At 47.2% G+C, this 26,316-nt stretch overlaps 2 protein-coding genes across 5 annotated transcripts in view; one reads left to right on the forward strand and one right to left on the reverse strand.

Annotated features, from left to right (window-relative positions):
- MCOLN3 (mucolipin TRP cation channel 3) overlaps nt 1-21,097 on the reverse strand; it is a 40,293-nt gene extending 19,196 nt beyond the window's left edge. The window contains exons 1-6 of the mRNA XM_075320513.1: nt 20,842-21,097; nt 11,365-11,594; nt 7,854-8,021; nt 5,722-5,875; nt 3,024-3,108; nt 2,849-2,945 (exon numbers count right to left, since the gene is read on the reverse strand). Coding sequence (XP_075176628.1) covers nt 2,849-2,945; nt 3,024-3,108; nt 5,722-5,875; nt 7,854-8,021; nt 11,365-11,592 — 732 coding nt within the window. The 5' untranslated portion in view covers nt 11,593-11,594; nt 20,842-21,097. The remainder of the gene's footprint in view (nt 1-2,848; nt 2,946-3,023; nt 3,109-5,721; nt 5,876-7,853; nt 8,022-11,364; nt 11,595-20,841) is intronic.
- Nucleotides 21,098-21,282: 185 nt separating this feature from the next.
- Nucleotides 21,283-26,316, forward strand: part of DNAI3 (dynein axonemal intermediate chain 3) — a 132,619-nt gene continuing 127,585 nt past the window's right edge. For all 4 annotated transcript variants that reach the window (XR_012724973.1, XR_012724972.1, XM_075320515.1 and 1 more), the window contains exon 1: nt 21,283-21,362. The gene's annotated coding sequence lies outside the window, so the exon portion shown is untranslated. The remainder of the gene's footprint in view (nt 21,363-26,316) is intronic.

Genomic DNA, 26,316 nt, shown 5'->3' on the forward strand with positions numbered 1-26,316 from the left:
ATTACTGGGAGAGACACACAGAGCCCACATCCAGCCTATATTACTGGGAGAGACACACAGAGCCCACATCCAGCCTATATTACTGGGAGAGACACACAGAGCCCACATCCAGCCTATATTACTGGGAGAGACACACAGAGCTCACATCCAGCCTATATTACTGGGAGAGACACACAGAGCTCACATCCAGCCTATATTACTGGGAGAGACACACAGAGCTCACATCCAGCCTATATTACTGGGAGAGACACACAGAGCTCACATCCAGCCTATATTACTGGGAGAGACACACAGAGCTCACATCCAGTCTATACTACTGGGAGAGACACACAGAGCTCACATCCAGCCTATATTACTGGGAGAGACACACAGAGCTCACATCCAGCCTATATTACTGGGAGAGACACACAGAGCTCACATCCAGCCTATATTACTGGGAGAGACACACAGAGCCCACATCCAGCCTATATTACTGGGAGAGACACACAGAGCCCACATCCAGCCTATATTACTGGGAGAGACACACAGAGCCCACATCCAGCCTATATTACTGGGAGAGACACACAGAGCCCACATCCAGCCTATATTACTGGGAGAGACACACAGAGCTCACATCCAGTCTATACTACTGGGAGAGACACACAGAGCTCACATCCAGCCTATATTACTGGGAGAGACACACAGAGCTCACATGCAGTCTATACTACTGGGAGAGACACACAGACCTCACATCCAGCCTATATTACTGGGAGAGACACACAGAGCTCACATCCAGCCTATATTACTGGGAGAGACACACAGAGCTCACATCCAGTCTATATTACTGGGAGAGACGCACAGACCTCACATCCAGCCTATATTACTGGGAGAGACACACAGAGCTTACATCCAGCCTGTATTACTGGATGAGACACACAGAGCTCACATCCAGCCTGTATTACTGGGAGAGACACACAGAGCTCACATCCAGCTTATATTACTGGGAGAGACACACAGAGCTCACATCCAGCCTATATTACTGGGAGAGACACACAGACCTCACATCCAGCCTGTATTACTGGAAGAGACACACAGAGCTCACATCCAGCCTATATTACTGGGAGCGACACACAGACCTCACATTCAGCCTGTATTACTGGGAGAGACACACAAAGCTCATATGCAGCCTATATTACTGGGAGAGACACACAGAGCTCACATCCAGCCTATATTACTGGGAGAGACACACAGAGCTCACATGCAGCCTATATTACTGGGAGACACACACAGACCTCACATCCAGCCTATATTACTGGGAGAGACACACGGAGCTCATATCAAGCCTAAATTACTGGGAGAGACACACAGAGCTCACATCCAGCCTAAATTACTGGGAGACACACAGACCTCACATCCAGCCTATATTACTGGGAGAGACACACAGAGCCCACATCCAGCCTGTATTACTGGGAGACACACAGACCTCACATCCAGCCTATATTACTGGGAGAGACACAGAGCTCACATCTAGCCTATATTACTGGGAGAGACACACAGAGCTCATATCCAGCCTAAATTACTGGGAGAGACACACAGAGCTCACATCCAGCCTAAATTACTGGGAGACACACAGACCTCACATCCAGCTTATATTACTGGGAGAGACACACAGAGCTCACATCCAGCCTATATTACTGGGAGAGACACACAGAGCTCACATCCAGCCTATATTACTGGGAGAGACACACAGAGCTCACATCCAGCCTATATTACTGGGAGATACACACAGAGCTCACATCCAGCCTATATTACTAGGAGATACACACAGAGCGCACATCCAGCCTATATTACTGGGAGAGACACACAGACCTCACATCCAGCCTATATTACTGGTAGAGAGACACACAGACCTCACATCCAGCCTATATTACTGGGAGATACACACAGAGCTCACATCCAGCCTATATTACTGGGAGAGACACACAGAGCTCACATCCAGCCTATATTACTGGGAGACACACAGAGCTTACATCCAGCCTATATTACTGGGAGAGACACACAGAGCTCACATCCAGCCTATATTACTGGGAGATACACACAGAGCTCACATCCAGCCTATATTACTGGGAGATACACATAGACCTCACATCCAGCCTATATTACTGGGAGATACACACAGACCTCACATCCAGCCTATATTACTGGGAGAGACACACAGAGCTCACATCCAGCCTATATTACTGGGAGATACACACAGACCTCACATCCAGCCTATATTACTGGGAGACACACACAGAGCTCACATCCAGCCTATATTACTGGGAGATACACACAGACCTCACATCCAGCCTATATTACTGGGAGAGACACACAGAGCTCACATCCAGCCTATATTACTGGGAGAGACACACAGAGCTCACATCCAGCCTATATTACTGGGAGACACACACAGAGCTCACATCCAGCCTATATTACTGGGAGAGACACACAGAGCTCACATCCAGCCTATATTACTGGGAGAGACACACAGACCTCACATCCAGCCTATATTACTGGGAGAGACACACAGACCTCACATCCAGCCTATATTACTGGGAGAGACACACAGAGCTCACATCCAGCCTATATTACTGGGAGAGACACACAGACCTCACATCCAGCCTATATTACTGGGAGAGACACACAGAGCTCACATTTGCTTGCAGTCCATTGGAAAAAAATGAAATGCAATACAAACAATGCATTTTTTGTCTTCAGCAGTTGTTTATCATATTTAACATATTAATGTTGCCTGCAGGTGGAGCAGAGACAGTGTAAATGTCCGGTGTGTTTCCGCTGAATGTTGCGGACGCACACGGCCCGTACTCACTGTGACGGTGAAGTCGTAGCAGTCCGGCAGCTCATGGTGACGGATGGTCTGTAGATTGATCGCCTTCAGCTTAAACATGATCTCCACCGAGACGAGCCTGGGGGAGTAAATAATTCACATGAAAAGCCACATGACCTGGGGTAACTGGGACGCTGCCTGTGACGCTGGCACTCACCGGTAGAAGTCCAGTGTCATGTTCCAGAACTTGTCGTCCAGGGAGAGATCACTTATCGGGGTCATTGGCTCCACACTGAAGCATTCTAGAAGGAGAGAGGCTCTTACCAGCTGTTTCCATCCTCTAATATCCCCCTGTATCACGTTATTACCCCACATGTCACGAGTCTACAGCAATGATCGCACTCAACAAACAATACTGCTATATAGAAGTCAATATATTACTATGAGAGAGGGACATTTAGCAACTAGAGAGATGTATTTAGGGACAAGAGAGGGGCGTTTTTTTCATGGGAAATACCCCCCACATAGATGGAGATGAGGCATAGGTGGGTTATAGGAGAAGAACTATAAGTGATGCTTTAGAGGAAGAGTAACATAATTTTATTTTTACCACTTACTCTACATACTAAAAAAATAAAAAAGGAGGAGTGGACATGGTTTGGGGGTTCACTGATGTTCTGTATGGTACAGAAATTTGTTTCATGTAAGATGGAAATCGTGACACTAAGGTTCATGGTAATATCAAGGTGCCCCAGGCAGAATTGTGCACAAGTGATGAGCGGGCACTACCATGCTCAGGTGCTCAGTACTGGTAACTAGTGATGAGCCGGCACTACCATGCTCAGGTGCTCAGTACTGGTAACTAGTGATGATTGGGCACTACCATGCTCAGGTGCTCAGTACTGGTAACTAGTGATGAGCGGGCACTACCATGCTCGGGTGCTCGGTACTGGTAACTAGTGATGAGCGGGCACTACCATGCTCAGGTGCTCAGTACTGGTAACTAGTGATGAGCGGGCACTACCATGCTCGGGTGCTCAGTACTGGTAACTAGTGATGAGCGGGCACTACCATACTCAGGTGCTCAGTACTCGTAACTAGTGATGAGCGGGCACTACCATGCTCGGGTGCTCAGTACTGGTAACTAGTGATGAGCGGGCACTACCATGCTCAGGTGCTCAGTACTGGTAACTAGTGATGAGCGGGCACTACCATGCTCGGGTGCTCAGTACTGGTAACTAGTGATGAGCGGGCACTACCATGCTCAGGTGCTCAGTACTGGTAACTAGTGATGAGCGGGCACTACCATGCTCAGGTGCTCAGTACTGGTAACTAGTGATGAGCGGGCACTACCATGCTCAGGTGCTCAGTACTGGTAACTAGTGATGAGCGGGCACTACCATGCTCGGGTGCTCAGTACTCGTAACTAGTGATGAGCAGGCACTACCATGCTCGGATGCTCTGTACTGGTAACTAGTGATGAGCGGGCACTACCATGCTCAGGTGCTCAGTACTGGTAACTAGTGATGAGCGGGCACTACCATGCTCAGGTGCTCAGTACTGGTAACTAGTGATGAGCGGGCACTACCATGCTCGGGGGCTCAGTACTGGTAACTAGTGATGAGTGGGCACTACCATGCTCGGGTGCTCTGTACTCGTAACTAGTGATGAGCGGGCACTACCATGCTCGGGTGCTCAGTACTGGTAACTAGTGATGAGCGGGCACTACCATGCTCGGGTGCTCAGTACTGGTAACTAGTGATGAGCGGGCACTACCATGCTCGGGTGCTCAGTACTGGTAACTAGTGATGAGCGGGCACTACCATGCTCGGGTGCTCTGTACTGGTAACTAGTGATGAGCGGGCACTACCATGCTCGGGTGCTCTGTACTGGTAACTAGTGATGAGCGGGCACTACCATGCTCGGGTGCTCAGTACTGGTAACTAGTGATGAGCGGGCACTACCATGCTTGGGTGCTCAGTACTGGTAACTAGTGATGAGTGGGCACTACCATGCTCGGGTGCTCAGTATTCATAACTAGTGATGAGCGGGCACTACCATGCTCGGGTGCTCAGTACTGGTAACTAGTGATGAGCGGGCACTACCATGCTCGGGGGCTCAGTACTGGTAACTAGTGATGAGTGGGCACTACCATGCACAGGTGCTCAGTACTCGTAACTAGTGATGAGTGGGCACTACCATGCTCAATTACCGAGCACCCGAGCATGGTAGTGCCCGCTCACTAGTGCACAGTCCTGCAACAGGAAACCTATCAGTGGATACGTGGTCAATGCTCAGGACAGACTATTAGACCGGTGCGTGCCTGGCCTGGTGTGGTCCTAGTGGGCACAGTTTTGCAGCCGGTGCAGGCACGGTCCACATGAACCCACCTTTTTAACTTTTGCCAACTACAATTTATTCTTGTGCATCATATTTTCGTGGAGGAGACATGGACCCGCAGATCTCGCAGTCATCCTTCTCTGTCCGGTTATTACGACCACTTGCTCACCTCCATTTCCAGAAAAGATCATCGACAACTAATGTTTAATGACAAATCTGTCACTTAGGGCATGTTCCCGCGATGGTAAAGCCACTTTTTTTTATTGTTTAGTATGAATCCATGTAGTAGTAAAATTGGAAAAAAGTGGAAAAAAAATTAAAAAAAAATTAAGCTGTCACTTCTTGAGGTGGATCTCGGGGCAGGCAGCCATGCATTGGCCTTGTGAACTATAATAATAATATAATATAATAATAATATTTATTCATTTATATAGCACTGTTAATTCCACAGCGCTTTACATACATTGGCAACTCTGTCCCCATTGGAGCTCACAATCTAGGTAAAGCTAATCCATAAACAGATCGGTGCAAACTACAGATCCAGCACCCGATATTTCCCCTTCGGGTTACATTACCTGTCTCAATTTTAGGATCAATATCAAAGGTTTCATTTCCAGGAAAGATGCTGCCCTGTTTGTAGAAGTACTTGCAGACCGTCATCCCATGCTGCCCCCCTGCCATCCGCTCATAGGCGTGATTCCCCACGGACACATTTCTGAGCTCCAGGTACTGTGGAAACGAGATTAAAGAATCATCACGCCCTTAAAGCGATTGTAGTAAGTTAATCAGGGGTAATGATTTGATTACTGGAATTTTTATTTTTTTTAATTAAAATTAAAAAAAAAAAATGCTCTTAAAACCCTTCACGATGTAGGATGTACCAAGTTTCCCAGAAAGTAAGACAAGGTCTTATTTTATTATTAAAGTTAATTATTATTAAGGTCTTTTTTTATTTACTAATTATTTTTAACTCTAAAAAATGCGCTAGAGCTTATTTTTAGGGGGATGTCTTATATTTTATATTGGCGTCAGTGATTGGGTCGCCTGTTATTGAAAAATGAATATTCACTCCCCTCCCCTGCCAATAATACTGCCCACTCCTCTGTTCTGCCATCAGTGATTGGATGGTGTTAATTGCAAATGAATATTCACCACTTCCCCCGCACATAATCCCACCCACTCCTCTGCCAGCATCAGTGATAAGAACTTGTGTTAATGGAAAAATGAATATTCACCCCCTTCTTCCGCCCACTCCTCTGCACAACGTCAGTCATTTTCCATAATACTGCCCCAGGATCGCAGCACAATGCTCGCACTGACCGGCGAATCTTCTGACCTGAGCATGTCACCGCGTATTACTATGCAGCGGTCACGCTCAGATTGTGCTGCGACCCTCATGCACTAATAAGTCTGACTGAATCACTAATACCAATACAAAAGGAGTGGACGGGGGAAGGGGTGAATATTCATTTTTCTTTTACACAAGTTCTAATCACTGACGCCGGCAAGGGGGTGGGTGAGGTTATAGGCGGGGGAAGGGGTGAATATTTATTTGCAATTAACACAGTCCAATCACTGATGCTGGCGCAAAGGGATGTGCGGGATTATTAGCGGGGGAAGGGGTGAATATTTATTTTTTCAGTAACAATCACTGATGCTGGCAGAGGAGTGGGCAGGATTATGGGTGGGATTTTCTATGGGAGCCGGTAGCTCCAGTCACTGCCATCTTGGTTCTCCAATAAAGCCTAGTTAATTGAAGGTACTAGACCCCCTAGCAAGACTAAAAAATAAGGGAACAAATAACAATAAATGCTTAAAAAAAAAAATGTATGTATATATGTATATATATACACACACATACATACACACATATATATACCGTACATATATATATAATTTTTTATATAGATAGATAGATATATATATACACATACATGTACATATATATATATAATTTTTTATATAGATTATATATATATATATATATATGGATATATATATATATATATATATATATATATATATATATATATATATATATAAAAATATATAATATGTAGCAGTTTGAATTATATATCTTTTTAGCAGTTTAACCCCTCCATGACCTACTGGTACCGCAACTCTGGAATTGCAACTAAATAGAAAAAAAAAAGCACATTTGTGCATACCGCAAAATTGTATTTATAAAAACATTAGCTACCGCACGACAAACAAATAAGCCCACATAAAGGTCCACTGATTGATTGTGTTAAAAAAAAAAAAAAAAAGGAAAAAAAAAATTTGTTTGTTTTGCCATTTTTTTTTTTTTTTTTTTTTTTTTTTAAGAGACGCAATTTTTTTTTATTTTTATTTTTAATATTATAACCCACTTGGAGCTTTTTTCAGTACAAATTATGGTAAAGCAAACGGTGTCATTTAAAACAACAACTTGTTTTGCAAAATACAAGCTCCGGAGAGAGATGTCGACTGAAGAATAAGAAGAGTTACTCTTTTAGGGAAAAAAAAATAATAAAGCAAAAATGAAAATTAAAAAAAATATATATATAATATAAAAAATTAAAATAAAAAAAAAACAAAACAAAAAAAAAAAAAAAAAAAAAAATCGCCCGATCTTTAACGAGTTACTTCCAAAATCTGCGGTTTCCCCTGTGTATCCCGAGAATAAAAGCGGAAAGTCAAGAACTGTGAAATTACCCTTTGAACGTACCCGCTGAATTGTGAAGGTGATGTGGTCATAGACGTCCTCCTGCCGGTAGACGGCGTACGTATCGTCCCGTGCGTCCTTGTAGCCCTTCAGAAACAAGTGTTTGAAGGCCACCGTGTTCTCCTCCTTGAAGCTGACGACCATCTCATTGCTGAGCCCGAATAACACCAGCTGCGGGAGACACGCACACACAATGCCGGCATTCACCGTGACCGCAGCTCAGGACAACAATGGCTTTGTTATTCCCGGGTGAAATAAACTTTGCTTAATTCCCTGAATGTGCACTTTTGTCCGGTAATGCGGAGGACATATTGGCTTTTCAAACACCCCCCTCCCGAATCGGGGATTTACTAATAAGAGATTTCGGGGGTTGTCTGAAAGAATAAGAAATTAAATGATCTGCAGCTGATAAGTCCCTGCTGGTCCAGTGCTGATATCTGGTGCCCCGACCGGTCTTTGTTTTTTTCCTAGTGAGCATACCTTTCAGTTATACATTGCCTAAAAATTGGTGCTCCGGCGCTTCTTACTTCTGCATCGGGGGGTGAGCGGCACGCATGATGTCCTGTCTGCAGGTGTACATGGCCGGCAGGTATCGTACATGCATCCTATGCTATGCACAATACCCGGCAGCCTAACACACGTCATGGCAGGACAACAGTGACGCTCACTTTCCGATGTGACAAAGCAACCCTTTACGCCATATTTTTGGATGTGGCCCTAAATCAATCATTGCAGTTTTCAATACCGTTTTAAAGGGAACCTGTCAGGTGCAATATGCACTCAGAGCCACGAGCAGTTCTGGGTGCATATTGCTATTCCCTGCCTGACCCTCCCTGTATACACTAGCATAGATAAAGAGATGATCTTTAGAAAAAGTATTTCAAAAGATACTTTATGACATGCTAATGAGCGTGGGGACTAGCCCAGGAACTAACGCCCTTGTGACTAGTCCCCACGCTCATTAGCATATCATAAAGGATCTTTAGAAATACTTTTTCTAAAGATCCCTTAATCTATGCTAGTGTATACAGGGAGGGTTAGGGGCACTTTGCACACTACAACATCGCAAGCCGATGCTGCGATGTCGAGCGCGATAGTCCCCGCCCCCGTCGCAGGTGCGATATCTAGTGATAGCTGCTGTAGCGAACATTATCGCAACGGTAGCTTCACACGGCACATACCTGTTCTGTGACGTCACTCTGGCCAGCGACCTACCTCCTTCCTAAGGGGGCGGGTCGTGCGGCGTCACAGCGACGTCACACGGCAAGCGGCCAATTGAAGCGGAGGGGCGGAAATGAGCGGGACGTAAAAATCCCGCCCACCTCCTTCCTTCCGCATTGCAGCCGGGACGCAGGTAGTAGATGTTCCTCGCTCCTGCGGCTTCACACACAGCGATGTCTGCTGCCGCAGGAACGAGGAACAACATCGTACCTGTCGCTGCAGGAAATTCATTAAAATGACCGACGCTGCACCGATCAACCGATTGTGATGTTTTTGCGATCGGTGTATCTAGGCTTTACACGCTGCGACATCATTACCGGCGCCAGATGTGCGTCACTTTCAATTTGACCCCAACGAGATCGCAGGTGCGATGTCGCAGCGTGCAAAGTGCCCCTTAGGCAGGGATTAGTAATATGCACCCAGAACTGCCCATGGTTCTCACTGCATATTGCACCTGACAGGTTCCCTTTAGGGTTTGTCTCATGATTTCAAGAATTACCATAAGCAACTATGAGGCAAACAGACTGCATTTCATCTGCAGCATTGGAGGAGCGCAGGCACAATGAAGCTGCGTGGATTCAGCAATTAGGCAACTTTCAGAGCAGCGCTCGTAAGCTTTATAACAAAGTGCTTGTAAGCGCTGCCCTCCTTGCCTAGGAGACTGGCCACTGCAGAGGTGGGCGGTTACCTAGACAACGAACTATAACATTAAAAATCTTCTTGTTCTTAAGAATGCAAAGAACTTTTAATAAGAAATATATTTAAAAGTTGCCAGTCTTTACATGCACTTTGCAACTTCATCCATTAAATAGTTCTTAAAAAGGTCCAATGTCTAAATTTTTCTGCAGTTTTTCATGCAACATCTCGTTTTATGGCAAAAAATACAAAACAAAACTCAGCAACAAACCCATGGGGGAGAATTGTCAATGGTGCGGTCAGTTACAGGCAGGTACACGCTGCCAAAAGTGGATCTAATTGTGCCAAAATAGTGCACGTATCACCTGGCACATGTAGCATTCACACTGCTCACACCTTTGCTCCTCGCTGACAGATTTGTACAAACCCTTTTAGTCAAACCCCTTTTACAAAACTGTCCAGGTAGTAAAATATCAAAGTCACATAAGGAACTTGGGGTGCACTCAGTGACGTAGCAACTGCTTTTGCCGCCCGGGGCAGTCGTCAAATATTCCGTCCCCCTCTGTTTGCCATCGATAATCCAGAATATATATAACTTGGGTATCTTGGGTATTGGGTGACAGATGGAGGGGGCAGCGGCTGATGGGGAGAGCGGTGGCGGATGCAGGGGGGCAGCGGCTGATGGGGAGAGCGGTGGCGGATGGAGGGGGGGCAGCAAATGGAGGAGGGCGGTGGCAGATCGGAGGGAGTAGCGGCGGTGGATCAGGGGCGGTGACTACTCCTGCTGCGGCGGTGGCACAGCTGAAAGGGGCAGTGGCGGGTGCAGCGGTGGATCGGGGGCACCGGTGGATCGGGGGCTGATCGAGGGCAGCGGTGGATCGGGGCGGTGACTACTGCTGCTACGGCTGAAAGGGGGCAGTGGCAGGGGCAGCGGTGGATCGGGGGCATTTACCAAATGGCACTTGCAGGGATCACTCTCCTCAGCTTTCACAGATGAAGCGAAGCTGAGGGTAGTGGTCACCTACAGGTCACTGGCCCCAGATCCAAGGTGATTGGAGAGATCGATCACAAGGCCGATCTCTCCAATCAGAGCTGGGGGCGGGTGAAACAAAGTTCACCCAGCTCCAGCCAGTGATCAGGGCTATAGCTGCACTGATCAAGGCTGGATTTCAATGTTTCAGCCATTTTCAATGGCTGAAATATCACAGTGGCTGTGATTGGCTGAGCGGCGTTCGTCAGCCAATCACAGCCTCCGTAGGTCCGGGGGGGGGGGAGACACCACCCCTCCTGAGGTCAGGCAGAGGTCCCCTCTTCCCCGAATCTAAGGTTTTTGCACACCCATCGCAGCCACCAAGGCTCCGGGGCCGCAATTTCGCCATGACGTACTGGGTACGTCATGGGTCGTTAAGTACCAGGTCACCATGACGTACCCAGTATGTCATGGGTCGTTAAGAGGTTAATAAACAATTATTATTTCTTCTGTTTTTCTATTTTTTATTTTTTACCCCCCAAATGCCACCCCCCTGACACATAACACCTGGAGCGGACCGCCCCCTCCGCCCCCCCCTTTGCTACGCCACTGGGTGCACTCCAAAAATAGAAGGAAACCCCCCACCGCAATGGACACAGAGCCTTCTTTACTCATTTCTGCGCTCACCTGGATGGTCACCAATGCGATCTTTAAGATCTGAATACAAAGCTTCCACGGCTTGCGACCACGAGCTCGAAATTTTTCACAGGGATTCATAAAATAAAATTTTAGCTTCCTCTTCAGCATGTCTTCTAGGAGCAGCTCCTCGGTTATGGAGCAGGTCTTACTCAGGTAGGGGCTTTCATGCTCATCCGGGGAAGGGGACGGCTTCACCGTTACATCTGGGGTCTCCATTACTTTAGGGGAGAAGGAAACAAAAGCAAAACAGAAGAGTTGTGTTACAATGTGTAAAATCAACAGAAGGTTTGATGGAAATTTCATTTTTAACTAGAAAATATAACATAATGGTAGATATTTAAACTATAATGATACCGCTGCTCAGGGGCGGGATTCAGCTCCTTAGGGGTGGGGCTTAAATATTAGGAGGTATTTAATAGGACCTGCTCATGTATAAGTAACACTTCAGTAGTTACTAAAATTGAAGAAGAAAAAAACTCACTATTTTTGAGAGACAAGTCACCACTTTTTTATCCTTATGAAATCAACATTTACAGTCATGATCAAAAGTGTTGGCACCCTTGAAATTGTTCCAGAAAATGAAGTATCTCTCCCAGAAAATTATCACAGTTACACATGTTTTGTTATAGATATGTTTAAAGTGGCATGTAAAAGTCTGGGCACCCCTGGTCAAAGTTGAAGATGAAATGATCTCTAAAAGGCATACAGTTATAGATGACACATTTCCTTTGTTTTGGGAGAAAAAGTATAAAAAAGTATATCTTACATTTTAAATGTAACAAAAAAGAAAACTGGGCTGATGCAAAAAAGAGTTGGCACCCTGCAAGGTTAGTACCTAGTAGCACCCCCTTTTGGCAAGTATCACAGCTTGTAAATGCTTTTGTAGCAGCCAAGAGGCTTTCAATTCTTGTTTCAGGGATTTTCATCCATTCTTACTTGGAGACGTCTTCCAGTTCTGTGAGATTCCTGGCTCGTCTTGCATGCACTGCTCTTCCTTGGAGATGTCTTCCAGTTCTGTGAGATTCTTGGCTCGTCTTGCATGCACTGCTGTTCCTTGGAGTTGTCTTCCAGTTCTGTGAGATTCTTGGCTTGTCTTGCATGCACTGCTCTTCCTTGGAGACATCTTCCAATTCTGTGAGATTTTTGGCTCGTCTTGTATGCACTGCTCTTCCTTGGAGACGTCTTCCAGTTCTGTGAGATTTTTGGCTCGTCTTGCATGCACTGCCCTTCCTTGGAGACGTCTTCCAGTTCTGTGAGATTCCTGGCTCGTCTTGTATGCACTGCTCTTCCTTGGAGACTTCTTCCAGTTCTGTGAGATTCCTGGCTCGTCTTGTATGCACTGCTCTTCCTTGGAGACGTCTTCCAGTTCTGTGAGATTCCTGGCTCGTCTTGTATGCACTGCTCTTCCTTGGAGACGTCTTCCAGTTCTGTGAGATTCCTGGCTCGTCTTGCATGCACTGCTCTTCCTTGGAGACGTCTTCCAGTTCTGTGAGATTCCTGGCTCGTCTTGCATGCACTGTTCTTTTGAGGTCTAGCCACAGATATTCAATGATGGCCAGATGAGGCTACTGTGAGGGCCATTGTAAAACCTTCAGCTTGCGCCTTTTGAGGTTGTCTATTGTGGATTTTAAAGTGTGTTTTGGATCATTATCCATTTGTAGAAGCCATCCTCTTTCCTCCTCTTTTCTCCTCCTTTCAACTTCAGCTTTTTACAGATGGTGTTATGTTTGCATCAAGAATTTGTTGAAACATCATTGAATCCATTCTTCCCTCTACCTGTGAAATATTTCCTGAGCCACTGGCTGCAACACAACCCCAAAGCTTGATTGATCCACCCCTGTTGTGAATGTCATCCGAGTGGGTGCTGGTGTGGAGCTCCCTCTGGTGGCCAGGAGTGGTAATTAGGCTGAGTCTGAATCTGTGACTCAGACAGGTGTTGCAGTCAATTGGGAATTTAGGAAGTCATATTGCAGATCAGCCTAGTGTATTTAGAAGAGCATTTTCTGCCTGGCGGTCGCCGGTGATACATGTTTTCTGCCTGCTTCTGAAGATGGCTGGGAGTTTTCCCTTCAGTTTCTCCCATTTCTCCTGTGCCTGAATCTACTCCAGATAGGTTTGCTATTTTCTGTGCTTAATTGCTGAAATTGCACTTAAGGTTGTTTCTGCTTATTCCATTTGGTTCTGTGTTTGGTTTCTTGTATATGAGGATCTGTCTTTCTGCTTTTGTGAGCAGGGTAGCTCCTCCAGCAAGAAAGGCAGCTTGCTCCATGTTCATGTTTGGATTATTTGCACTTTAGAATATTGTTTGTTCTGGGATTTTGTTTCTTCCCATTATATCTGCAGTTCACTTTAAAGTGTCTGGCACAAGAGTACCTGATATAGTGGGGAAAGACCCAGTGGTCTTAGTATTTTTGTCCTGCTGGAACACCCATTACCTAGGACACAGACCAAACTTTGTGACACTGGGCACCACATTGTGCCCCAAAATTCTTTTGGTAATCTTTAGATTTCATGATGCTTTGCACACAGTCAAGGCCCCCAGTGCCAGAGGCAGCAAAACAACCCCAAAACTATCTGTGACCCTCCACCATATGTGACTGTAGGTCCTGTGTTCTTTTCTTTGTTCGCCTTATTCCACTTTTTGTAAACAGCAGAATGATGTGCTTTACCATCATCTGTCCACAAGAGGCTTCCCAGAAGGATTTTGGTTACTCATATAAATTTTGGCAACCTGCAGTCTCAGTGTCAGCAGTGGGGCCTCCTGGGTCTCCGCCATAGCGTTTCATTTTATTCAGATGTGGAAAGACAGTTTTCGCTGACACTGATGCACCTTGAGACTGCGTGACAGCTTGAATTTCATTGGAACTAGATTGCGGTGGCTTATCCACCATCCAAACTATCCTGCGTTGCAATCTTTCATCAGTTTTTCTCTGCCGTCCACATCCAGGTAGATTAGTTACAGTGCCATGGGTTGTAATCTTCTTGATTATGTTGCGCACCATGGACAAAAGAACATCAAAATCTCTGGAGATGGCCTTGAAACCTTGATATTTTTCAACAATTTTGTCTGTCAATCTTTAGACAGTGCTCTTCTCTTTCAGTTATTAATTTTTAATGTGGCACAAACAGACATATAATGCAAAGATTAAGTCAACTTCTCCCCTTTTTATGTGGTTTTAGGTGTGATTTTCATATTGCCCACACCACAGGTGAGTTTGAATGAGCATCACATGCTTGTAACAAAGTTGTTTACCCACAATTTTGGAAAACTGCTAACAATCTTGTCTGGCCCATTTTTGGGGTTGAGTGTGAAATTATGTCCAATTTACCTTTTTTCTGTTTGTTTTGTTTGTTTTTTTTTACAAAAGAAATAAAAATATGTATAACAAAACGTGTAAATAAACAAACAAAACGAAAAATAGATCTTTGGCGCTACTCACATGCACGATGTAGCACAATTAAAGGACACCCCGTGGAGTTGCAGGATGTTAGTGGTGCTCAACCACAAAGAAGTCTTGAAAAATTCAGGCAGAGATGAAAAAATGTAAGTGCCACTCACCGTCCTAAAATATGTTACTTTATTGGATTTTTCTTAAAATCCTGCTTGTGCGAGACGCAGGGACAACATGGACGACAGCTGTTTCGTGTTCACAGGTTACACTTCAGCAGGTCCATCCTATATCATGTGTAATTGCAATATTTTCAGGGAGCAATACTTCATTTTCTGGAATAATATCAAGGGTGCAAACACTAGAAATTATTGATATTTTTCAGCACTTTTGGTTCTCCAGTCCTCAGACTGTTCTCTTCTCTTCTTGTTTTCCATGCTTTGTGTGGCACATACAGACACTTCTAAGCCAAAACAATCAGCCAGAGAAAACACTGCCGGGAGCCAACAAAGGCGCTCAACACAGTGAAATCTTAGGTGCATTGCCCCCTGGGAAGTATGCAAATCAAAATCAAATTTCAAAGCTGCACAGATCTTTTTTGATTTGCATACAGACACATTTGCTTGCAGATGGGAGAGTGCACAGTTCACACCAACGATGGTCCGAACTGTCTATCTTCAGGAGTACACCATCTGGAAAAGGAGGAGGCCTTCCATGTGCACAAAGAACAAAATAGGTGCACCGCATGAATAAGGCTGCTTTCACACATCCGGTTTTTGCTGAGCGGCACAATACGGCGCTTTGCAGAAAAAAGCAACCTTTTTTTTTTGCCGCCGGCTGCGTTTTTTCCTGCATAGACTTGCATTAGCGCCGTATTGTGCCGCATGGCCTTGCGTTGCGTCCGTTTTTTGCCGGATGCGGCATATTTAGCCCATTAGGAGGCGGGATGGAACGTTGCCTAGCATGTTTTTTTGTACGGCGAAAAAAGACACATCGCGCCGGATCCGGCGTGATTTACAGTGCTAGCCTATGGACGACGGAGGTGGCGTCCAGCGGCAAAAACCGCATCTGGCGGCCGGATGCGTTTTTTTGCACTGCGCATGCTCAGTATCAAGCCGCATCCGTCAAAAACGGACGGGCAGCATGGAAAAACTTATGCAACGGATCCGTTTTTTTCGCCGCATCTCCTGCATAGGTTTTTGAGCCGGATTGAGCCGCACTGCAAAAACCGGAGGTGTGAAAGCAGCCTAAGGGGATATTGCAGGTGCTCGACCAATGCGGATGGCTTATGCTTGTACCAGTATATACACTCTTTTCTCTTGTATACTGACCAACTCCATTCATTGTCTATGGGACTGGCAGAAACAGCAGTGTACAGTGCTCAGCTCTGGCATTCCCATTGAGAATGAATGGAGTTGCACATGCTCCACCCCAAGGGTCTGTTCAGAGGGGGCTATTCCGAGGCTCATTTTTGGGATCAGTGGGGTCCCCAGATTTTGAACCACCAACAATTGGAGACTTATCCTTTTTCCTATGGATAGGAGATAACTTTCAAACTTGGCACAAACTCTTTAACCTTTCAGCGTCCATAACACCCATCACTTGCTGGTAATGATACTGTCATGGGGTGGGAACAGGTATGTAATCTGCCCTATGCTTATTTTAATAAAAACCAGAGGACACTGTATGCATTATACAAGCCTGCCCTGTGCAGAATATGTGCCAGCACCTGCAGTCTCTCTGCATAAAGCAAAGGAGATAGTGGGAGTCCGACCACCGGGACCAGCACTAAATGACAGAACGGGAACTAGAGAGGAGTGACGCTGCGCACGCTCACCCACCGCTGCATTCACTCCCTATGCTGCTGCGCTCAGCATTTTCCGGCAACTCCATACAGAATGAATACAGCAGCGGTCAATTGTCCGACCTGTGGCTTCACTTTGGAAGTGGGATAAAGGTTTCCCGTTCTGCCGATCGGTCGGATTCCCACTGATCAGTAAGTTAATATCCGTCCACACAAAAAGTGATAAACCTCTCCAGACAACCCCTTCAAAGAAACATTTGCACAACACTGATACATGATACATATTTAAATGTAACATTAAAAAGTGGCACCGCACAATCCAGCTGCATCTCTTAAGGGTTAATATCTTCTCCATTCTCCATCTCTTAAATCATTGGGTTGGGAAAACTTTTTTTTTTTTTTTTTTTTAATAAACCCTGCGGCCGGGGACAATGAAGCTCTTGTAGTTCTATCTACGAAGCGTCCACTCTTCTGCGGCTGACCCCAGAGTCCTCGTAATAATAGAACACGTCTCTCAGTTATTGGAAGTTATCAAACGGAACTTTTGCAACTTTTTGGAACTTTTTATTTTGTATAGTTAATAATCACAGAAACTTTTTCATTAACGGAATTAAAGGGGTGGGCTCTGGTCGCGATGTGAAGTTATACATGTCTGACTTACATAAGTCATATTCCTGGAGTGCTGCCCCCTATGGAGCGAGCAGTCTCTGCCGCCATATTCCTCTTATGGCTGCCTGCACAGTATATGGGGTATGAAGCTTTATTCTGCCTTCTATTTACTATGTGACGCTGACATTTCGAAGGCCAAGTGCACACACTGCATTTTCTATGCGTTTTTGGGTGCAGATTTGTCACAAGTCTCCATGCCTATCTTTATGCCAGCAAGTCAATGAGAATTTTGAAGCGCTGTGCACATGCTGCTTTTATTTTCCCTACAAGACTCGGTGCAGAAAATAATCTGCAGCGTCACCTCTAGGTGCTTTTTTACCTGCGATTTTCAGGCCTTACACCCATTGCCTTAATTATGAAAACGCAGAAAAAGTGCACAGCGTTTTTGGTGTATTTTTCTGCCAGAAGATGCAGAAAATTTCTGCACCAACTAGCGTGCCTTAAAGGGAACCTGTCAGTAGATTTGGGGCCTATAAGCTGCGGCCACCACCACCGGGCTCTTATATACAGCATTCTAATGGAGATGAGCGGGACGTAACATCCCGCCCACCTCCTTCCTTCCGCATTGCCGGTGGACGCAGGTAAGGAGATGTTCCTCGCTCCTGCGGTGTCACACATAGCGATGTATGCTGCTGCAGGAACGACTAACAACATTGTACCGGTGGCAGCAGCGATATTAAGGAAATGAACGACGTGTCAACGAGCACCGTTTTTGAACGATTTTTCTATCGTTGATTGTTAAAAAACTTGCTCTGTATGGGTTTTTTTAACTGCAGGTGAGGTTACACATAGGTTAGGGACTCCAAAAATAAAGATTACCTTGGCGTTTGGTTTTAGGGCTCCTTTGCATTGATCAATACAATGGCTAATCATCTCTCATTCCTATTATTCATAGCAGTTATGCATGTTCTATTTTCAGGTTTTTCACTTTTTTCAGATAGTTCATTGTATTTTTCAGTCTGGTATTCCCATAGCAGCTCTGCTTTTCAGTATTTCCCTATACATTGTGACTGGTGTGCAACTCTTTATCCTATTGTTTAGTTGTATATTTTTGAGTCTTGCACCTTGTTCACACCATGGTGTTCCAGACGTATATTCTTTAATTGCCATCCATAGATTCTGTCAGTTACTTGATCTGTTTACGGTCAACATTGCGTGCAGCAGCCACCACAGCCTCCAGACACTGCTCCCAGAGGTGGACTGTTTTCCCTCCCTGTAGAGCTCACATTTTATGAGGGACCACAGGTTCTCTATGGGGTTCAGATCAGGGGAACAAGGGGGCCATGTCATTATTTTTTCATCTTTTAGACCTTTACTGGCCAGCCACGCTGTGGAGTAGTTGGATGCATGTGATGGAGCACTATCCTGCATGAAAATCATGTTTTTCTTGAACGATACCGACGTCTTCCTGTACCACTGCTTGAAGAAGTTGTCTTCCAGAAACTGGCAGTAGGTCTGGGTGTTGAGCTTCACTCCATCCTCAACCCGAAAAGGTCCCACAAGTTCATCTTTGATGATCCCAGCCCATACCAGTGCCCACCTCCACTTTGCTGGCGTCTGAGTCGGAGTGGAGCTCTCTGCCCTTTACTGATCCAGCCTCTGGCCCATCCATCTGCCCATCAAGAGTCACTCTCATTTCATCAGTCTATAAAACCTGTGAAAAATCAGTCTTAAGACATTTCTTGGCCCAGTCTTTAGGTTTTATCTTCTGTTTCTTGGTCAGAGGTGGTGGTTTTCAGCCTTCCTTACCTTGGTCATGTCCCGGAGTATGGCACACCTTGTGCTTTTTGATACTCCAGTAACGTTGCAGCTCTGAAATATGGCCAAACTGGTGGCAAATGGCATCTTGGCAGCTTCACGCTTGATTTTCCTCAATTCATGGGCAGTTATTTTGCGCCTTTTTTTGCCCAGCACGCTTCTTGCGACCCTGTTGGCTATTTGCCATGAAACGCTTGATTGTTCGGTGATCACGCTTCAAAAGTTTGGCAATTTCAAGACTGCTGCATCCCTCTGCAAGACATCTCACAATATGGACTCTTCAGAGCCCGTCACATCTCTCTTCTGACCCATTCTGCCAAAGGAAAGGAAGTTGCCTAATAATTAAGCACCCCTTATATAGGACATATGTCATTACACCGCACCCCTCCTCATTACAGAGATGCACAGCACCGGATTTACTTCATTGGTAGTTGTCTCTCAGCCTATACAGCTTGGAGTAGGACGACATGTATAAAAAGTGTCAGGTTATCAAAATACTCATTTGCCTAATAAGTCTTCACACGGTGTATTAGTGATGAGCGGGCACTACCATGCTCGCGTGCTCTGTACTCATAACCAGCAGTTGGACACTCAGATGGGTGAGAATCGAATACCGGAGTATAATGGAAGTCAATGGGGAACTCACGCATTTTTTCTTAAAATTTTTCGGAAAAATGCTCGGGTTCCCCATTGACGAGTACACAAGTCGTGCCCATCCGAGAATGAAATATATAAGTATATATATATATACACACACATACATACACACATATATATATACACATACATACATACATACATACATACACACACACACACATACATACATACATACATACATACATATATATATATATATATATATACACATACACACACACACACACACACATATACATACATACATACATACATACATACATATATATATATGTATATATATATATATATATATATTACAGCAGGCACCGTTTTCTTCTCTTGAATCTTCCCAATTTAAGTTTATGCATAAAAATAAATAAATAAAACGGATCACATAAGGATTTTTTCTGGATACATTTCTATTGTAACCTTTAGAAACTGTATCTGGTCACATACATTTTTTTTAATGTAGTTTTATGAAAATGGACATATGGATGACAATTGCAGGAAAGTTGACCAAGTTTTCTGGATGAACATTGGACGATATTTCACATGTTCATCTGCAGCTGCCCTAAAAGATACAGGAGATACAGGACTATTATAACACAGCCGGACTGTGGTTCGGGCAAGAACATGAATCTAATGACCGGCTCCGTTTTTAAAAATAGTTCGAAAATCGAAAAGAAGTTTATAAAAAAAATCTGGGTCTGTACCTGTGTAATTACACAGATACAGCGATATTCCACAATGATCGTTTTCGTTGGCTGTTTTCGGACCATTATTACATCTGCGGCCGAATATTATACCTTATAGATCTCGCGTTCTTCTTGAAGGCCTATTCTGAGGAAGCAGTGGTGAATTACTTCGAAACGCGTCAACGCGCCCTTGCTTTTATACTACAGATTGAACCATCATCTTAATCATCTTGTTTTGCCAGGTTCTTGTTTGCTTTGATGCAGATGTGGTAAATTTGCACCACAGTCTCCAAAATAATAAAATATTTATATATATATATATATATATATATATATATATATATATATATATATATATATATATAATAAATAATAATAATAAATAATAATAATGCATAAGCAAGAAAAATATAAACAAATATAATTAAATACAACGATATATAAATAACATAAAGAATAATATAACATGTGATGCATATAAGCAGGAATGCATAGGATGGACGCTCACCTGTAATGAGAGATGCCTTTGTCCCAGGATCCTCCTATTCTATCTCCTCTCCAGCCTCATTTTTGTGGCCTCCAGTGTGCAGCCTCCAGTGCGCAGCCTCCAGTGTGCTCAGCCTCCAGTGCGCAGCCTCCAGTGCGCAGCCTCCAGTGCGCAGCCGGCGCTGTGCTCCTCCGGTGACCGGCTTCCCCTCGGTCCGGCTTCCCTTCTGCCAGTCTCCCCCTCTCTCTGCGCATCTCTGTCAAATTCTCCGTCACGTGACCTGCGCCGCTGCTGCTGCAACCAGAGGGCGTGTTCAAACGAGAAAGAAAAGCCGCCTCCCCAAATTCATTGGCTCGTACCTCTGTCAATCATTTGGTGGCTCTGCCCATCAGGCAGCAGGGTCGTCTATTGGTCGGGGAGTGTATCGTGCTCATCACGTGGCTTAGTAACAATTACTAGGGACGCTGGAGGACAACACTTACCCCCGTGTCTCTCCGAGGACCTCCTGAGTCGGGAGAAGAGCCCCCCGCAATAAGACTGAGGTATTTCTGTTCAGGTGGTCTGAGATAAAGGATAAAGAGAGAAAAAGAGAGAAAGTGTAATGTTAGCTGCACACATAAGGTATGGGACAGACTCTTATTTAAAGGGGTTTTCCACTAGTGGACAACCCAAGTGTTTTTGCGTATATATCCCCCCAAAAATTAAAAAAAGATATAATTATGGCGGTGCTCCTGCGATGGCGGAGCTTTGTGATCTTGTTATATCACATGACCGCTGCAGACAATCAGTGGCAGTCTTCACTATTCCGTCAGAGCCGCACAAGATAATAATATTTATTAATTTATATAGCACTGTTAATTCCGCAGCGCTTTATATACATTGCAAACACTGTCCCCATTGGGGCTCACAATCTAGGTTCCCTATCTGTAAGTCTTTGGAGTGTGGGAGGAAACCGGAGTACCTGGAGGAAACCCACGCAAACACAGGGAGAACATACAAACTCCTTCCAGATGGTGTCCATGGTGGGATTTGAACCCAGGACCCCAGCGCTGCAAGACTGCAGTGCTAACCACTGAGCCACCACAAGACTGTAGTGCTAACCACTGAGCCACCACAAAGACTTCAGTGCTAACCACTGAGCCACTACAAGACTGCAGTGCTAACCACTGAGCCACCCTCTGCTACAGTGCTAACCACTGAACCACTACATGACTGAAGTGCTAACCACTGAGCCACCACAAGACTGCGGTGCTAACCACTGAGCCACCACAAGACTACAGTGCTAACCACTGAGCCACCACAAGACTAGAGTGCTAATCACTGGGCCACCGTGCCCCAAATTGTGTGAATCTATTGCACATTTCTTGCACAAAAAAAAGCAGATTTGCAAAACAGTGAAATCCCAACAAAACCAAATTCCAAACTACCTTAAAAATTCTATAAACTTTATTAAATATATATGCCACAACACAATTGTACATACAACACTTAATAAAATAAATTAGAAGGAAAGGAAAATAAAGGGGGGATACGATGGATACTATCCCTTTACTTTCCCTTCCTGACGATAACGACGCCCCCGTTCAACGACGACTGTTCCCTACTAGTTCCCTCCCTTACTCTAGACACCAGTGCTCCTTTATAGCAGTGAGAAAAGTGTTTCACCAATGGAGCCCAGAGACAGTAAGTGCACAGTCTACAGCGGGTCAGTGTATATTGCAACTGAATACCTAAGCTGCAATGCCCTGCACATGAGGTAAGAGACATGGCTAATCAGTAGAACTATACTACATTTCTAATTGGAGATACAGTATTTGCTAATATTTATAGTATTACACCTACTACATATTGGGACAGGATCTTGCAGATTGGAATACCCCTTTAAGATGAATTTTTATACTACAGGAGCATCCCTTTAAAAGGAAATCTGTCAGCAGGTTTTTGCTGTGCAATCTGAAGACAGCAGGAAATAGAGGCTGACACAGAGTCAATGATGTGTCATTTATTATCCTGTGTGATGTTGTTTATTTATAGGGAAGGTTTTATCACCTGAGATTATCATTGCCTTGACTATACTAGTCCAGACCACCCCCTCCATATCTGATTAGCACCTCACTGTCTATAAACATTGTACATAGAGAGCCTGGTGTGGGCAGGATTAGGTGTGGTGTGGGCAGGATTAGGTGTGGTGTGGGCAGGGTCAGCTGGGGTGTGCGCAGGGTCAGCTGGGGTGTGCGCAGGGTCAGCTGGGGTGTGCGCAGGGTCAGCGGGGGTGTGCGCAGGGTCAGCTAGGGTGTGCGCAGGGTCAGCTGGGGTGTGGGCAGGATTAGTTGGGGTGTGGGCAGGATTAGTTGGGGTGTGGGCAGGATTAGGTGTGGTGTGGGCAGGATTAGGTGTGGTGTGGGCAGGGTCAGCTGTGGTATGCGAAGGGTCAGCTGGGGTATGCGAAGGGTCAGCTGGGGTGTGCGCAGGGTCAGCTGGGGTGTGCGCAGGGTCAGCTGGGATGTGCGCAGGGTCAGCTGGGGTGTGCACAGGGTCAGCTGGGGTGTGCGCAGGGTCAGCTGGGGTGTGCGCAGGGTCAGCTAGGGTGTGCGCAGGGTCAGCTGGGGTGTGCGCAGGGTCAGCTGGGGTGTGCGCAGGGTCAACTAGGGTGTGTGCAGGGTCAACTAGGGTGTGTGCAGGGTCAGCTGAGGTGTGCGCAGGGTCAGCTGGGGTGTGCGCAGGGTTAGCTGCAGTTTGGCAGGATTAGCTGTGGTGTGGGCAGGTTCAGCTGGGGTATGCGCAGGGTCAGCTAGGGTGTGCGCAGGGTCAGCTAGGGTGTGCGCAGGGTCAGCTGGGGTGTGCGCAGGGTCAGCTGGGGTGTGTGCAGGGTCAGCTGGGGTGTGCGCAGGGTTAGCTGCAGTTTGGCAGGATTAGCTGTGGTGTGGGCAGGGTCAGCTGGGGTATGCGCAGGGTCAGCTGGGGTTTGTGCAGGGTTAGCTGCGGTATGCGCAAAGTCAGCTAGGGTGTGCGCAGGGTCAGCTGGGGTGTGGGCAGGATTAGTTGGGGTGTGGGCAGGATTAGGTGTGGTGTGGGCAGGATTAGGTGTGGTGTGGGCAGGGTCAGCTGTGGTATGCGAAGGGTCAGCTGGGGTATGCGAAGGGTCAGCTGGGGTGTGCGCAGGGTCAGCTGGGGTGTGCGCAGGGTCAGCTGGGGTGTGCGCAGGGTCAGCTGGGATGTGCGCAGGGTCAGCTGGGGTGTGCACAGGGTCAGCTGGGGTATGCGCAGGGTCAGCTGGGGTGTGCGCAGGGTCAGCTAGGGTGTGCGCAGGGTCAGCTGGGGTGTGCGCAGGGTCAGCTGGGGTGTGCGCAGGGTCAGCTGGGGTGTGCGCAGGGTCAGCTAGGGTGTGCGCAGGGTCAGCTGGGGTGTGCGCAGGGTCAGCTGGGGTGTGCGCAGGGTTAGCTGCAGTTTGGCAGGATTAGCTGTGGTGTGGGCAGGTTCAGCTGGGGTATGCGCAGGGTCAGCTAGGGTGTGCGCAGGGTCAGCTAGGGTGTGCGCAGGGTCAGCTGGGGTGTGCGCAGGGTCAGCTGGGGTGTGTGCAGGGTCAGCTGGGGTGTGTGCAGGGTCAGCTGGGGTGTGCGCAGGGTTAGCTGCAGTGTGGCAGGATTAGCTGTGGTGTGGGCAGGGTCAGCTGGGGTATGCGCAGGGTCAGCTGGGGTTTGTGCAGGGTCAGCTGGGGTGTGCGTAAGGTTAGCTGGGGTGTGCGCAGGGTCAGCTGGGGTGTGCGGAGGGTTAGCTGGGGTGTGCGCAGGGTCAGCTGGGGTGTGCCGAGAGTTAGCTGGGGTGTGGGTGGGGGCACCTGGGGTATGCGCAGGGTTAGCTGGGGTGTGCGCAGGGTTAGCTGGGGTGTGCGCAGGGTCAGCTAGGGTGTGCGCAGGGTCAGCTAGGGTGTGCGCAGGGTCAGCTGTGGTGTGGGCAGGATTAGTTGGGGTGTGGGCAGGATTAGGTGGGGTGTGGGCAGGATTAGGTGTGGTGTGGGCAGGGTCAGCTGGGGTATGCGAAGGGTCAGCTGGGGTGTGCGCAGGGTCAGCTAGGGTGTGCGCAGGGTCAGCTGGGGTGTGCGCAGGGTCAGCTGGGGTGTGTGCAGGGTCAGCTAGGGTGCGAGCAGGGTTAGCTGCAGTTTGACAGATTAGCTGTGGTGTGCGCAGGGTCAGCTGGGGTGTGCGTAAGGTTAGCTGGAGTGTGCGCAGGGTCAACTGGGGTGTGCGCAGGGTCAGCTGGGGTGTGTGGAAGGTTAGCTGGGGTGTGGGTGGGGGCAGCTGGGGTATGCGCAGGGTTAGCTGGGGTGTGCGCAGGGTTAGCTGGGGTGTGCGCAGGGTCAGCTGGGGTGTGCGTAAGGTTAGCTGGGGTGTGCGCAGGGTCAGCTGGGGTGTGCGCAGGGTCAGCTGGGGTGTGCGCAGGGTTAGCTGGGGTGTGCGGATGGTTAGCTGGGGTGTGGGTGGGGGCACCTGGGGTATGCGCAGGGTTAGCTGGGGTGTGCGCAGGGTTAGCTGGGGTGTGCGCAGGGTCAGCTAGGGTGTGCGCAGGGTCAGCTAGGGTGTGCGCAGGGTCAGCTAGGGTGTGCGCAGGGTCAGCTGTGGTGTGGGCAGGATTAGTTGGGGTGTGGGCAGGATTAGGTGGGGTGTGGGCAGGATTAGGTGTGGTGTGGGCAGGGTCAGCTGGGGTATGCGAAGGGTCAGCTGGGGTGTGCGCAGGGTCAGCTAGGGTGTGCGCAGGGTCAGCTGGGGTGTGCGCAGGGTCAGCTGGGGTGTGTGCAGGGTCAGCTAGGGTGCGAGCAGGGTTAGCTGCAGTTTGGCAGGATTAGCTGTGGTGTGCGTAGGGTCAGCTGGGGTGTGCGTAAGGTTAGCTGGAGTGTGCGCAGGGTCAACTGGGGTGTGCGCAGGGTCAGCTGGGGTGTGTGGAGGGTTAGCTGGGGTGTGGGTGGGGGCAGCTGGGGTATGCGCAGGGTTAGCTGGGGTGTGCGCAGGGTTAGCTGGGGTGTGCACAGGGTCAGCTGGGGTGTGCGTAAGGTTAGCTGGGGTGTGCGCAGGGTCAGCTGGGGTGTGCGCAGGGTCAGCTGGGGTGTGCGCAGGGTCAGCTGGGGTGTGCGCAGGGTTAGCTGGGGTGTGCGGATGGTTAGCTGGGGTGTGGGTGGGGGCAGCTGGGGTATGCGCAGGGTTAGCTGCGGTATGCGCAGGGTTAGCTGGGGTGTGCGCAGGGTTAGCTGGGGTGTGGGTGGGGGCAGCTGGGGTGTGCGCAGGGTTAGCTGGGGTGTGGGTGGGGGCAGCGTTCTCAGTCTGCTGCATTGCTAAATGTAAAAACTCGGATTGCGTCAGAATGGCTGCACCCAGTAATCTAAGTGATACATCGTTGGATTCAGGATCTCTTTGCCTATATTATGCTGCTCTCAGATGAGGTAGCAAAAACCTGATGATAGATTCCCTTTAAACAATCAAATCCCCACATTTTCTTCTAGTT

This window comes from Anomaloglossus baeobatrachus, chromosome 8 (genome assembly GCF_048569485.1).
Source record: "Anomaloglossus baeobatrachus isolate aAnoBae1 chromosome 8, aAnoBae1.hap1, whole genome shotgun sequence".
Lineage (NCBI taxonomy): Eukaryota > Metazoa > Chordata > Amphibia > Anura > Aromobatidae > Anomaloglossus > Anomaloglossus baeobatrachus.